Source organism: Chrysochloris asiatica, unplaced genomic scaffold (assembly GCF_000296735.1).
Source record: "Chrysochloris asiatica unplaced genomic scaffold, ChrAsi1.0 scaffold00423, whole genome shotgun sequence".
NCBI lineage: Eukaryota > Metazoa > Chordata > Mammalia > Afrosoricida > Chrysochloridae > Chrysochloris > Chrysochloris asiatica.
The window spans coordinates 741,815-755,855 of NW_006408941.1; the positions used below are offsets into that span (position 1 = coordinate 741,815).

A 14,041-nucleotide genomic window follows, 5' to 3' on the forward strand; every position below is an offset into this window, starting at 1 on the left:
CTAACAACAACAAATATTTGATTAAAATAAAAAATAGTCAGTGCCTACCTAGAGAGCTTCTAAACATCCACACCCCTATTTCTGTACTCCCTGCCCGTTACTATAGTGAGGTAAAAGTCTGGCATATAAGCATCTTAAAAATGACAAGTCCAAGTTAAGTGAGGTGTCCACTAAAAATCATATACACACACAAAAATAAACAAAGGAAAAGCTGCCCAGAAGTTAGAAAGCACCAGAATGCACATATTTTTTAGTAGAAGAGAGGTGAATCTACACATACATTGTCACATAGACAATCTTTTCCCCACCAAACGATCTGCATGCGATAAGGGTATTAGTACATTTTAATAGAAATGTGTCAATATTGCTTTGGGAAAATATTGTTAGTCTACAGTACTGGTATGACCTGTCATAGAAAGGCACTGGTACGAGTAAGGGCAAGACACAGTTCTGCTGCAGCCATGAATGAGGAGAATTTTAAAAGACTGTCCCTTTTGGGTGTGTATAGGGAGGAGAGATGTTCCAGGTATACAGCCAATAACCAGCACCAGGAAGCAGTATGAGTTCAATGAGTGGAGTAAACATTGGCTATGAATTAGGTGTGTATATATTAGGACCCAGAACTTTGAATCAGGAAAAGGTTTGAATTTTCTAAATTATGGATTGAGGCCATTGTCCTTTGTCCTGGATAGAATCTTAGCTACTAGGTGTGGGAATGCAGTATGAGGGAGGTCATAGGTAATACTGTTGGGGAGGGCACCTTCAAACTGTGCCAGGTTCTTCCTTGAAGATTGTTTAAGGATGAAGGTGTTTGCCAAGATTTATGCAGCTTTGACTGTAATTCCAAGACTAACAAACCTGGACTTTGTAAACCTATTTTTATGCTCTTTGGTTTTTGGTAACGGATTGTTTCACCTCAAAACAAAATAAAACAAAAACAAAATTCCAGGAGCTTATGGCCTATGCGTCTCTAGTATTAAGAATCAAGAATTTGTTCATTCTTTTCTGGTCTCTTTTTTAGAAATGCTAGCCTGTCTATTACTACATTAAGGGGGAAACAATGAAAGTTAACATTTATTGAGTATACTATCAAGTTCCTAAATGCCAAGTACTTTACATATATTTATTGATAAAATCCTATAAGGTAGGTACAATTATTATACTTATTTTACAGATGAGGAAATGGATGCAAAAGAGGTTAAATAACTTGCCCAAGATCATACAGGTGACAGGTCAGGAATTGACCCAAGAGAAGAGGCTTAGGTTCCTGTCTGAGTTTTAAAGGGACAGCAGTGTCTTTTAATAATCAGATCTGTCTCCACCATACTAATGAGAGTAAAGAAAAGGGTTTTTATGTACAATTAACCTAAGTGGTAGATCACAGAATATTTAGACACCCTATGATAATGGTAAAATTCAGAGGGACAATGGGTTTTGTTTTGTTTTAGTACAGAAAATCATTTCCATTCATGCACATATTATCATAGCTCCATTACTGATAAGGAAACTGAAGTCTGAAGAAGAGAGATGACTTATTCAGTCATACAATTAAAAAATTGGTGTCCAGGGTTTTGGATTCCAGGTCCACACTGTCCTCTATACTAATCTGCTTTCATCTCTCACTTAAAGTATCTTTCTTCCTAGAACCATATATAATGTGATTTTGTCAAATTTGGCACTTAATTATATTAGATAATTTATGTACAGTTTATTAACCTCAAAGTAGGATATGAACTAGATGGTGAATTCCCAAGGTCAGAGTCTACACCTCTTTCATGTGCTCCTGGCTTTGCCCCAGCTAAGTGCACAGTAAATGCTTTCTGACAGGTTACATGGTTCTCTCTCACACAAAGAGTCTTTGCAGCTGAAGTGAAACTGCATGTCTGTTGCTAAGATCCATGCTCTATACCAGTTCAGAGAGGCACAAGAGACATTTGATTACACAACCCATTAGAGAAGCTTAGGTGGCAAGGGGCCCAATGCAAGAGGAAGGGAGTTGGGTCTGGCAGCTGCCGCAGTGAAGCAAACAGGCAAAGAGCAGATGGACATATAGACAAGCACGCAAGTATCCAAGGCGGTGCAGAGGTGGGTACCTGGGGCTGGATGCACTTGGATTTCTCTTTCAGCTTACCCTGTTAAGAGCCCATGGAAAGGCTGGTGAGCAGGACTCAAATACAGTGGAGTGGGAGGGAAGCAGTAGTGTGCCCAAATCCCTGGTTGCCTGCACTCAAGATCCATATCACTGGTCCTCCTAGCATCCATTTTCCTGATCCTGATCCCAGCCCCATATGCTCAGAATTGATGGGGCTCTTCATACACCTAATAATACAGCCCCTCTAAGCCCCAAACCACTTAGGCCCCTTCAAGTCATAGAATCTCTAGAAATTTCTGTCCTTTTGGCCTTTCATCCCTCATGTGCCTCAGATATGATGGCCACCACTGGGCATTTCTATTGTTCTCATCAGAAGCACTGTATCCAAAGCCATACATTGAGGCCTAGACCCTAGTTCTTCCATAATGAATATTTCCTAGTTAATAAAGATAGTCTACACCAAATCACAGTCCAGTATATCCAAGGTGACTATGTACAGTCATCCAGGTAAGTCACCACATTCTAACTCAAACCCAAGCCCTAAGGTAAGGATCCCCTGTGCCCACCAGGATATCCCAACCTTTACAATCTGTCTCACGAAATTCCCCTGAGATACAAGAGGTTTCCTACCCACATCGAAGTCAAAGTCCCCCATCTCCCAGTCATCTTTTTCAGAGGATTACTCCCAGACAGTTAATATTATGATGAAGCAAAGGAGAATATCAAGAACTTCCTGGGCAGGAAGAAGAGGCAATTTGAGCTCAGAGCAGGGAAGACTTACCTGTACATCTGGGCATGGTCTTTTAACTGGAGGGGATTGGCTGGGGGAGTCACCCATGCCCAGCTCTGCCCGTCCAAGATGCTTGACCACAATGCAGCATTTTACTGGAAAACCCCTGGAGGAAAGAGAACCCTGAAGTGGTGAACTGGTTGACTCAAAAGATAATTTGTCTGGGCTCACCTATGTCCATTCAGGGTAGGGAAAATAAAGGGAGTTCGAGCCCCAGAACTGGCATTGGGAAAAGGTCCAGTTTACCCAGGGCAATAGCCATCTGGCCAAACACACTTACTTCTCCCGACATTTTTCCAGGGCCTCGTCAGCCAGCTCCTTCAGGTTCACAAGTTTTTCTCCCCTATAGAAGGCATCTTTGGGGAGCAACATACATTCCATGTCTTAGACAGGCAGCGCAGCTTTAGCTCTTTAACCCTAGTAGGCACAATGTCTGTGGAGCCTTTTCTGAGTGAATCTCTTAATTCTGGCTTTTCTAGCTGATTTAAGCTGACAAAAGGTTATCTGAGGCAGGACAAGGAAAAGAAAGGCAGGCAGTCTCTACCCTCTATGACAAGCAATCCCCAATACCAATGAGCTGATTGAAGAGTAAAACTCTGGGGGCAGGGAGAAGATTCTAGAGAAGGAGGTAAAGAATTAGTCACCTGTGGTGATGAGAAGGCTGCACTTGGAATCCAGGATCCGTTCACATAGAGACTCTGCAGAGAAGCCTGCAAACTATGGAAGAGAAGAAAGACTGAGGGAGAAAAGGAAACTCTAGGGATTGAATGAACAACAACAAAAAAGTCACACATGAAACCTGTAGGTCTCTAAACTAGGGTTCTATGAGAAACTGGGTAACTGATGTGGACCTTTAGTACAAGCATTCTAAAGTCCTTAGTCTAGTACTTAAGACATTCCATCATCCAAGTCCAGCCATTTCTCCAGAGCCCCATCTCCCACTCCTGCCAGCCCAAATTCCTACCACAATAGAGTGCAGAGCTCCAATGCGGGCACAAGCCAGCATGGCCACCACCAGCTCCAAGATCATGGGCATGTAGATGGCCACTCGGTCACCCTTGCGAATGCCTGCAGGTAAAAGACAGACATCATGAACCATGGATCCTTTCTGTTCCTACTCCTTCCCATGCAGTTGGCCCTTGCCAGCTAACTTTTCCTGTTCCTCTGTTACCAGATTCTTTCCATTCGTTTTCCACTTCCCCTAAATCCTCAGATACCCAAAGGCCAAACCCCACAGTCCCTTTCTCATATCCCAACACTCACCCTGTTTTCGGAGAACATTGCTGAACTGACACACTTGGACCAGAAGCTCACGGTAAGTGATCTGAGTACTCTCCTCTGGCTCATTGCCCTCCCTGAGACACACCAGAAAGAACCAGTCATTAGCGAGTATAACCCCTTTCCCAGATAAAAAAAACATGAACAGTCATAAAATGTATCTAATAACACTAAAGTCTAGGAATGCCCTCTGAAGGTGAGTCACCTGCTATCACACCTTGAGCTGACTGGTCAGATGCTTTGGCCTTTCAAGATGCTTTATACATACACTGTGCCTCATTGGAAAATCTCTGAGTCTCAGTTTTTAATTGATAAAATGAGGGAATGGTCCCTTGTCTTCTATCCAAGGGAAAATGATATCACAGATGTGATTCTTCCTGAGCAAAGTATCAAGACCACATTTGTGCTTTTTACAGTGGGATCTTCAGATCGCTTACTTCCAAATCACCTAAGGAAATCAATTTGACAATAATTTTGGGTTGGGGCTTTGCCTTAACCCTCACTCCTCCTAAGTTTCAGCCTGGTTTCCTCCAGTCTTCTTTCATTTGTTTATTCAACACCAACTATATGCTATAGTATATGTGCAAGGGAGCTTCAAAAAGTTGGTGACTTTTTTTAAAAGCTCCCTTGTATAAGATAAAACAATATAAGCAAAGTCCCTGACATCATGAAGTTCTGGTACGGCATCATAGGATGCGCACTCTACCTCAAGGTCAGTTTGAACCATAAGGTCAGTGGTTCAGACTCACCAGATGTTCCTTGGGAACCCTACACAGGGTCTCCATGAGTTAGAACTGACTCAACAGCTATTAACAACAATTCCAGTAATAGTGCAAGTAATAAACAAAAAACAAATATATCATGATAATTTGATATTATGGTAAGAATTATGAAGGTAATAAAGCAGAATGATAAAATAATGAGTGATTGGGGAGAAATACTTTAAAAACAAGACATTATCTTAAGGAATTTTGGTGATTGTATTCAAAGATTCAGTAATAAGAATGTTGCCTTCAATGTCTTTCTTTTCTTCAATTTCATGATATTCTGAATAGATAATGCGCAACAACAGTACTATATAAAAAGATATGTAATGGTATGTGTCCCATCCGTATCCTCCAGTCACCCTACCTAGACGCAATCACTGTTACTGGTATTTTGGGTAACTTTGCAGAGATAATCAACATGTAGACAGGATCAACTTTACTAGGATGGAGGGCCAAAGGAAACTCAACTAGTATGAAGTGACCAAGATAATTACTTGGGAAGTAGATGACCAGCTTCCTTCCAAGGAGCCTCTGGATGAACTCAAACTTCCAATCTTTTTGGTTAACCATTTGCACCATTCAGGGACTACAACATATATTTATACTTATAAGTTCTCCTTTTTCCTACACAAATGGTAGCATACTGTACACATTATTCTGTATCTTCATAAAAATCTTAATGAATATGTACATTCAATAAGCTACACAATTTGTAAGTGTGGAGGCTCAATCATCTTGCTTTTTTAAGAACTTTAACAGTATACTTTGGTGTTATTCCCATCATTCTCTTTGTCAGCTACATAATATTCTACTGTCTGGATGTACTGTAATTCATTTAACAAATAAATGCCTCAATAGATGTCTTTATTCAAGGGTAACAATATTAATGGACAACTGATTTAGATAGAATTACTAGGGAAGGTCTTTCCTTGAGGAGGTAATATCTGAGCTAAGACCTTTGTAATGAGAAGCAGGCAATCATCTGAATACTTAGGAAGAGTACTCTGGGTAGAGAGACCATCTGATGGAAAGGCACTGAGGCAGTAAGGAGCTTGTCCTACTCAAAGAACTGAAAGAAGCCAGTATATAGCTGGATCAGAGTAAGAAGGAAGGTAAGAATGAGAGGTAGGCAGCAACTAGATCACACAGGGCCTTGTAAACAATTACAAGAAATTTTCGTTTTATTCTAAGTGGCTCCCTGCTTCCCTTACACACAAAGTCAGGCCTACCTCCACACTTTTCACCAGACCATTTCCCTTGCTCTGAAGGCCCTCCTTCCCCACTTCGGGCACTAGCACTACAGTCCAGGCCATTGTGCTTCCTCGTCTTCCTTACTACCTAGAGTATTTATGAAAGGCAGAAAGATGCAATAGCTTGACCAAGGTCACACAATGATAAGTGTCAGAGTTAAGAATAGATCCTCAGATTTTCTGACTTCAAGTAAGGGCTCATGTCCTTCATAGTGTGAAGATCAGGGGCTGCAAGAAGACAGGTCTTTTCTCACTGATGGAGGTTATTCAGAAAACCAGGTCCTGGCGCAATGAATCAGTTATGATCATCTCCTTGGCTTAGCCTCCTTTGGCTGAGCACAGCCAAGCACAGGCAGCTAATTAAAGTGGAAGGAACCAGGAGAGAGGAGGCTGGCAAATAGCCCTGAATACCAGGGTCAGCAAATCCATTTTCTGAACTGTACCACTGACAAATGCTACAGGAACTTCAGTAGATTTCCACATATACCACACACTCATGCAGCAATCTCCACATGGATATCACACACCAGCTCACCCGTGTTCACTAGCATACATAAAATTACATATATTAATATATAAGCATTCTAGGCACAAAGCTACCCATTTGCATAAGTAAGCATAAATATATGCACCCAGGACTCAGACATGGACCCATTTACAGATATACTTGCACAGCTTGTCCCTCCATTTACTTTTTCAAGTCATTTTGTTTGATTTCTTCCTGGAATTTCCCATTCTTTGTATTTTCACTGATATGTAAGCTCTATGAGAGCAGAGCTTATCTGTCATATTCAGTGCTACATCTTTAGAACCTAGAATAAAGTCCACACATCAAAGGTATATAGGAATAGATAAGCAGAAACCCATACAAGTATAGCTCACTTAAGTGCACTTGTAACTACACATACATACACACACACACCACAGTGTACATTCTTCTCCCTGGGTATGAGCTCAAGTTATACATTATTGATATTGGCACTTTACTCCTTCCAGTCAGTGTCTTCTTTCTCTGACATACACACCAGGCTAGGGTCACTGACTGGTTGGGTGGGGGTGGGGAAGGATGCTGGCTGACTGCAAGATTTTCATGCCCTTAAGGATGTTAGCACTCTTTAAAAAATATCCAATTTAAATGGATCTCCACATGCTGAAAAATGAAACCATATCCTTGCCTCACACCATATACAAAAACAAGTTAAAAATGGATTAAGGATCCAAATGTGCAAATTAAAACAATAAAATTTTTGGAAGAACAACTAGGGGCAACACTGTCAGGTCTAGCTCTCAACAATGGATTATCTAATATAACAACCAAAGCACAAGCAGCAAAATAAAATATGAAACTTTTGTTCATCAAAAAATCTTATCAAAAAAGTGAAAATGCAAGTTATTGACTGGGAGAATATCTTCAGAAACCATATATCCAGCAAAAGTGTAATAAACAAAATATATATAAGACTTCAATAGCTTCACAGTAAAAAGACAACTCAATCATAAAACGGGCAAAGGACCTGAATAGATATTTCACCAAAGAGGACATTCAAACAGCCACTGAATATATTGGCCATCAGAGATGCAAATCAAAACCACAATGAAATACCATTTCACTCCCACTAGGATGGCTAAAATAAAAAAATAAACAAAACAGAAAAACAACAACTGTTGGCAAGGAAGTGAGGGAATTGGAGCCCTTATCCATTGCTGATGGGAATGCAAAATGGTACAGTGTATCAGTGCCTCTAAAAGCTAAAAATAGAACTACCATGTGACCCAGCAATTTGACTCTTAGGTATACATGTATACTCAAAAGACTTGAAAGCAGAGACCCAGAAACAGACTTGTACACAATGTTCATTGCTAGACTATGCACAATAGTCAAAAGGGAGAATTTGTTGTTGTTGTTGTTGTTGTTGTTGTTGTTGTTGTTGTTAAGTGCCGTTGCGTCGACTCCAACCCATAGCGACCCTGTATAGGGTTTTTGAGGAGCAGCTGGTGAGCTTGAACTGCTGACCTTACAGTTCAAACGGCTTTACAGTCTGGCTCATTAACCCACAATAGGTAAACAAAATTGGATACATAAATACAGTGGAATACTGCTTAACAGGAGAAACTTAGTCTTGATACATTACCAGTATCAATACTACTCAGCCAACAAAGAAATGAAGTCTTGGTACATCAAACGGAGCTTGAAGACATTATACTGGTGAAATGAATCAATCACAACAGGGTAAATAGTGCATGACTTCACTCATGTGAAAAGACAAGAAAAGGCAAATGTATAGAGAACCAAGTTTACTAGTTGTACCAGGGGCAGGAAGAAGGGGAAAAGGGAGAATTAATGGTGATGGGAAAATCACATTAAAGGTAGGCTGCACAGCTGATTATTGTAAATGCTGTCAATAAGTTGTAAAAATGTTGAATTGGCAAAAGTGTGATAGCTATACTTACAATAAAGACCAAAAGGGGTGATAGCTGTTGAGGCTACTTACTTATGTTTTTATTGTTGTTAAGTGCTGTCGAGTCAGTCTCAACTCATAGCAACCCTGTACAGGGATTTCTGAGGAGCAGCTGGTGGGTTTGAACTTTGTTAGCAGTCCAGTGTTTATCCTACACCTACAACCAAAACCCTCATGGGATTTGGTTTCTTGGTTTGGGGGTTTAGAGTCATGGTTTTGTGGGACATCCCGGTTAATAGACCTAATAACATGGTTAGTGCTTCTGTTCTACTTCCTAGTTCATTGTGAAGTGCATGGGATCTTAAAGGTTTGCAAGCTGTCATCTAAGGCACAAAAATTGGTCTCTTCACCTGAAACAATAGAGGAAGAAGAATCAGATTATCTCCATGATCAACTACCTCCCTTGCCAAGTGACCCAGAAGAACTGGATGGTGTCTGTCTACCATCAAAACTGAAAATTTTGATCAAAGATTCTACAGGAGAATCCTGATCCTAAGGAGGAACATGAAGAACAGAATTTCAAATTCTCATGGAATTCAAACTTTCTGGAGCCATGGAGACTTGATGAAGTCCTGAAATGATAACTATAAGATAACATTTAAACTTCAAACCAAAAATATCCCCTGAAGTCTCCTTAAAACTGAACAGTGGTTTAGCTTAACTAATAAAAAAAGGTCTGCCTTGAGCATTATGCTTTTAAAAATTATGTAAGGGGTCAAATGGACAACAGCAACTCGAAAGATTAAATAAAAACATTAGTTTATGTTAATGAGGGAAGATCAATTCAGAAAAGGAAAATGAGAATGGCTGCATAATTCAAAGAATGTAATCAGTGACACTACATGGTACATGGACTCCTGGTGTGGTGCTATAGGATCAGCACTGGACTGTGAACCACAAGGTCAGCAGTTCAAACTCACCAGATGCTCTTTGGAAACCCTATACAGGCTCGCTATGCATTGGAACAGACTCAACAGCACTTAACACCAACAAGTAGTACATGCAAACTGTTGAATCGGTATATGTCTTGTTGTGTATATTCTCAAACAACAATAAGATAAATCAATTTTAAAGGGGAAAAGAACATCCATTTTAGTCTTCTAACTGAGATCCACAAAGGTTTTTTACTGTGCTTTGGATGACATGGTGGGTTGCTGGCAGGACAGAGACCAGGACTCAGGGTCTAACCTTTTTCTTCTAAACTGGAATTAATTCCAAGCTGAAAAATCTACAGGTGCTAAGCAGGTGTTGTAAGTAAGTGATCTGGACAAAAAATAACTCACATCCTTCTGTCAGGTCTAGCTCTCAACAATGGATTATCTAATATAACAACCAAAGCACAAGCAGCAAAATAAATAAATGGGACCTCATAAAAATATGAAACTTTGTTTCAGCACATATGCAGTAACAGCCTCAGTTTTGAGGAAACGATAGGGAGAGCAGGGACTGGAAAATCAGTGAACACATGCTCTGGCTGAAGGAGCAGCTAGAATAAACTTAGTTCTTGTCCATTTTTGCTATTCCCTCACCCCAACCCAGTTTTTCAAGGTAGGCCTGGAATCTTTTTTAAAACTTCTGAATTTTTGAGTGTCAAAAAGTAACGTAAACAAATTTTAAACACTGTAGGTCAAACAAAAATTATTAATGAGTTAGCTAATGGGGGACCAATAGGGAACCCACATTATAGAACAAACTACTTCCTTTTCACCTGGAAGTCATATGACTACAAGGCAAGGTATACAGCCAACTGGGTCCTCCAGGGAGCCTTCTCCAGGGAGCCTATTCCAATTACCTCATCACTTACACACCAAATTTACTGTAATCAATTATTGATCCAGAGTCCTGGTGCAGTGCCATAGGATAAGCACTGGACTGCTAACCACAAGGTCAGCGATTTAAACTCACCAGCCACTCCTCAGAAAGCCCATACAGGGTCACTATGAGTCAGAACCAACACAATGGCACTTAACAACAATTATTGATCAAAATTATATTTAGAATTGGACTACTTCTCTTCACATCTACCTCCACTAGTCCAAAACCATCAGGTAAGTCAGATCATATATCCTCTGATCAATGATTGTATGACTTCCTATCATTTTGAGTCAAAGTGAAAGTTAATACATGATCTAGTGCCTCACTAACTCACAGCTCTCATCTCCTACTATATTCTCTCTTCATCTCATTTACTCTGCTCAAACACATGACCTCCTTAGTGCTTGGCAAAAGCATCAAGCTCATTTAACCCGAGTCTTTGCCCTCTACTTGGAGCATAGTTGTTGTTAAGTGCTGTCACTTGGTTCCAACTCATAGCGACCCTGCATAGGGTTTCCAAGGAGTAGCTAATGGATGTGAACCACCGACCTTGCTGTTCAAACCGACCTTGTTGTCCAGCGCTTAGACTGCAATGCCATACCAGGACTCCATTATTTTCCCTGGAGCATTATTTCCCCATGTATCCACATGGCTGTATGCCCTAAATTGCTCAAATGTCAGCTTCTCTATGAGGTCTTCCTTGATCACCCTGTATAAAAGAATGTTTACTCCCTGCCCCCACTCCCAAGTGCTTCAAATTAACATCTTCCAGAAGTCTTCCCTTCTTTCCCTTTCTCTGTCTAGTTTCTCCACCTACCCCAAAAGCTGAAAGTTCTCCTTTCCTCCTGAGGTCCTTTATCTCACACTTCCCTTGTGATCTATCTGTTCTACTCTGAATTATAATTATTTGGGTCTTATCTTTCCCATTGGAGTCCTGGTGTGGCGCTGTCAGAACTGGACCACAAGATCGGTTTGCACTGCAAGGTCAGCAGTTCAAACTCACCAGTCACTCCTCGGAAACCTTTTACAGTTTCACTGTGAGTCAAAACCAACTCAACGGCACCTAACAACAACAATCTTTCCCATTACACCCTAGGCTCTTAAAGAGCTGAGAACATATCTTCTTCCTTGCTCTCTCCTTCAAGCACAACCAGTTCAATAGGTACTCAGGTTCAGACAGAGAAGACTAGGACTTCTTTATATGAGGTGGATAATCATTGGATTGATGATTTCAGCTCCCTAGGCTATCAAAAAAGGAAGGCATAGAAGTAAAGAAATGAAGGGAATATTGACGGTAAAAACTGGGTTCCTTCACAAAAATATCAAAGGGTAGAACAGTAATGTCATTAGGGGATCCTGGGGGCATGGATCACACCAGGTGACAGACAGACTGACACCAAAATGTCTATAAAACTTTTGTGCAATGTTTCAGCATAAATTTATTATTTTTTAATCAAAATAACTCTATAGTTAGTTATAACAACAAAAACATTTTTATAAGCTCAACTTACATTTTAACATCCAGGGTTAAAATTCTATGCTATTTTACTTTTTTGAACCTTCTAATAAGCTCCACTAAGAGCTGTGATTATTGACCAATCACAATAATGCTTCAAAGCATGCTTTCATCTGCACGTACTCCAAGCTTTCACTTTGGTTTTCATTGCTACTGGTGTTTTTATAGTCACTAATTTTGTCAAATTTTTTGGTGCTTTAGTTATAATATTGTGGTAATTAGCATTTGTGAACCTATATCAATAGCGTTTTGGAGAATGAAGTAGTAATCAAAAGGAAAAGGAGAAAATATTTTTAAAAGGAATCTGCTTAGCTATGAATAATGTTGCAATTCAATGTAGAAAGATTTTACAATTTTGTTGATATTCATATAATCTTAGAAATATTTACATTTAACCAATTTGTAACTATATTTATCACACATTTTTCTATGATTAAAATTGATATCAAACATGACTAAGGATTCTATAAGGTCTGGTATGGGAGGAAGTCCGTTGGGTGGGGGGAGTGATACCACAAGTTACTCTACTAAGTGACACCAACCCTAGTAACATCACTGAGTCAGGATCTAATCTGCTGAACAGGTCTGCAAGAGGAGAAACACCCAAATGAGAAGGTTCAAACATGTTATAAGAAGAAGAATGGGATAAGTGAGATGTTTAGCCTGAAGAAAAAATAAATAGTGAGGAACATGATGTTGTTAAGTACCATGGAGTCGGTCCCGACTCATAGTGACCATGCACAGGGTTTCCAAGGCTGTAAATCTTTACGGGAGCAGAAAGCCTTATCTTTCTCCCGCAGAATGGCTGGTAGTTTCGAACTGCTGACCTTGCAATTAACAGCCCAATTCGTAACCACTAAGCTACCAGAGCTCCTTGAGGGACATGATTATTGCTGTTGTTATGTGCTGTGGAGTCAGTTTCGACTCATAGCAACCCTGTACAGGGTTTCCGAAGCTGTAAATCTTTACGGGAGCAGAAAGCCTCATCTTCTCCCACAGAACAGCTGGTAGTTTCGAACTGCTGACCTTGCCATTCACAGCCCAATTCGTAACCACTACGCTACCAGAGCTCCTTGAGGGACATGATTGTTGTTGTTGTTAAGTGCCATTGAGTCAGTTCTGACCCATAGCGACCCTGTTTTAGGGTTTCCAAGGAGTAGCTGGTGAGCTTGAACTGCCAATATTGCAGTTCAAGCGGCTTTGCAGTCTGGTACATTAACCTGTAGCGCCACACATGATAGCAAGTCTTAAATATCTGTATCTCTATCACTTCTACCCTAGTTCAAGCTAGCTTCATCTCTTACCTAAATGATGACAATGGCCTTAACTGGTCTCCCATTACATTCTTGCCTCCTTCCAATTAATACATCATTCAAGTAATCTATTAAACACATAAACAGACTATATCACTTCCTGCTTGTTGTTGTTAGGTGCTGTTGAGTAGGTACCGAGTCATCGAGACCATATGCATAACGAGGCACTCCCCAGTCCTATGCCAACCTCACCATCATTGCTACGCTTGAGCCCATTACTGCTGCCGCTGTGCCATTCCATCTCATTGGTGGTCTTCCTCTTTTATCAAGCATGATCTTTACCAAGCATTATGTCCTTCTCCAGGGACTAAGCCCTCCTGAAATATGAGAGATAACGTCTAACCATCCTGGCCCCTCAGGAACATTCTGGCTGTACTTCTTCCAACACAGATTGGTGTATTCTTTTGGCAGTCTGCCAACACCATAACTCAAATGCATCATTTCTTCTACAGTCTTCTTTATTCATTGTCCAACCTTCACATGCATATGACTTACTGAAAATACCATGGCTTGGGTCAGGTGCACCTTAGTCCTCAAACTGATGTCTTTGCTTTTCAACATTTTAAAGAGGTCTTGTGCAGCAGATTTTCCTAATGCAATATGTAATTTGATTTCTTGGTTGCTGCTTCCATGAGTGTTGATGGTTGATCCAATCAAAATAAAGCCTTTGAGAACTTCAATCTAGTCTCCATTTGTCATGATGTTATTTATTGGTTCAGTGGTAAGGATTTTTGTTTTCTTTACATTGAGGTGCAACCCAT

The 14,041-nt window shown here is 40.3% G+C and overlaps 1 protein-coding gene across 1 annotated transcript in view; it reads right to left on the bottom strand.

The window, feature by feature from the left end:
- The window catches only part of ACSS2 (acyl-CoA synthetase short-chain family member 2), an 85,610-nt gene that overhangs the window by 11,250 nt on the left and 60,319 nt on the right, over positions 1-14,041 (bottom strand). Inside the window, exons 3-7 of the mRNA XM_006876872.1 lie at positions 4,146-4,237; positions 3,847-3,950; positions 3,527-3,599; positions 3,163-3,238; positions 2,874-2,988 (exon numbers count right to left, since the gene is read on the bottom strand). Coding sequence (XP_006876934.1) covers positions 2,874-2,988; positions 3,163-3,238; positions 3,527-3,599; positions 3,847-3,950; positions 4,146-4,237 — 460 coding nt within the window. The remainder of the gene's footprint in view (positions 1-2,873; positions 2,989-3,162; positions 3,239-3,526; positions 3,600-3,846; positions 3,951-4,145; positions 4,238-14,041) is intronic.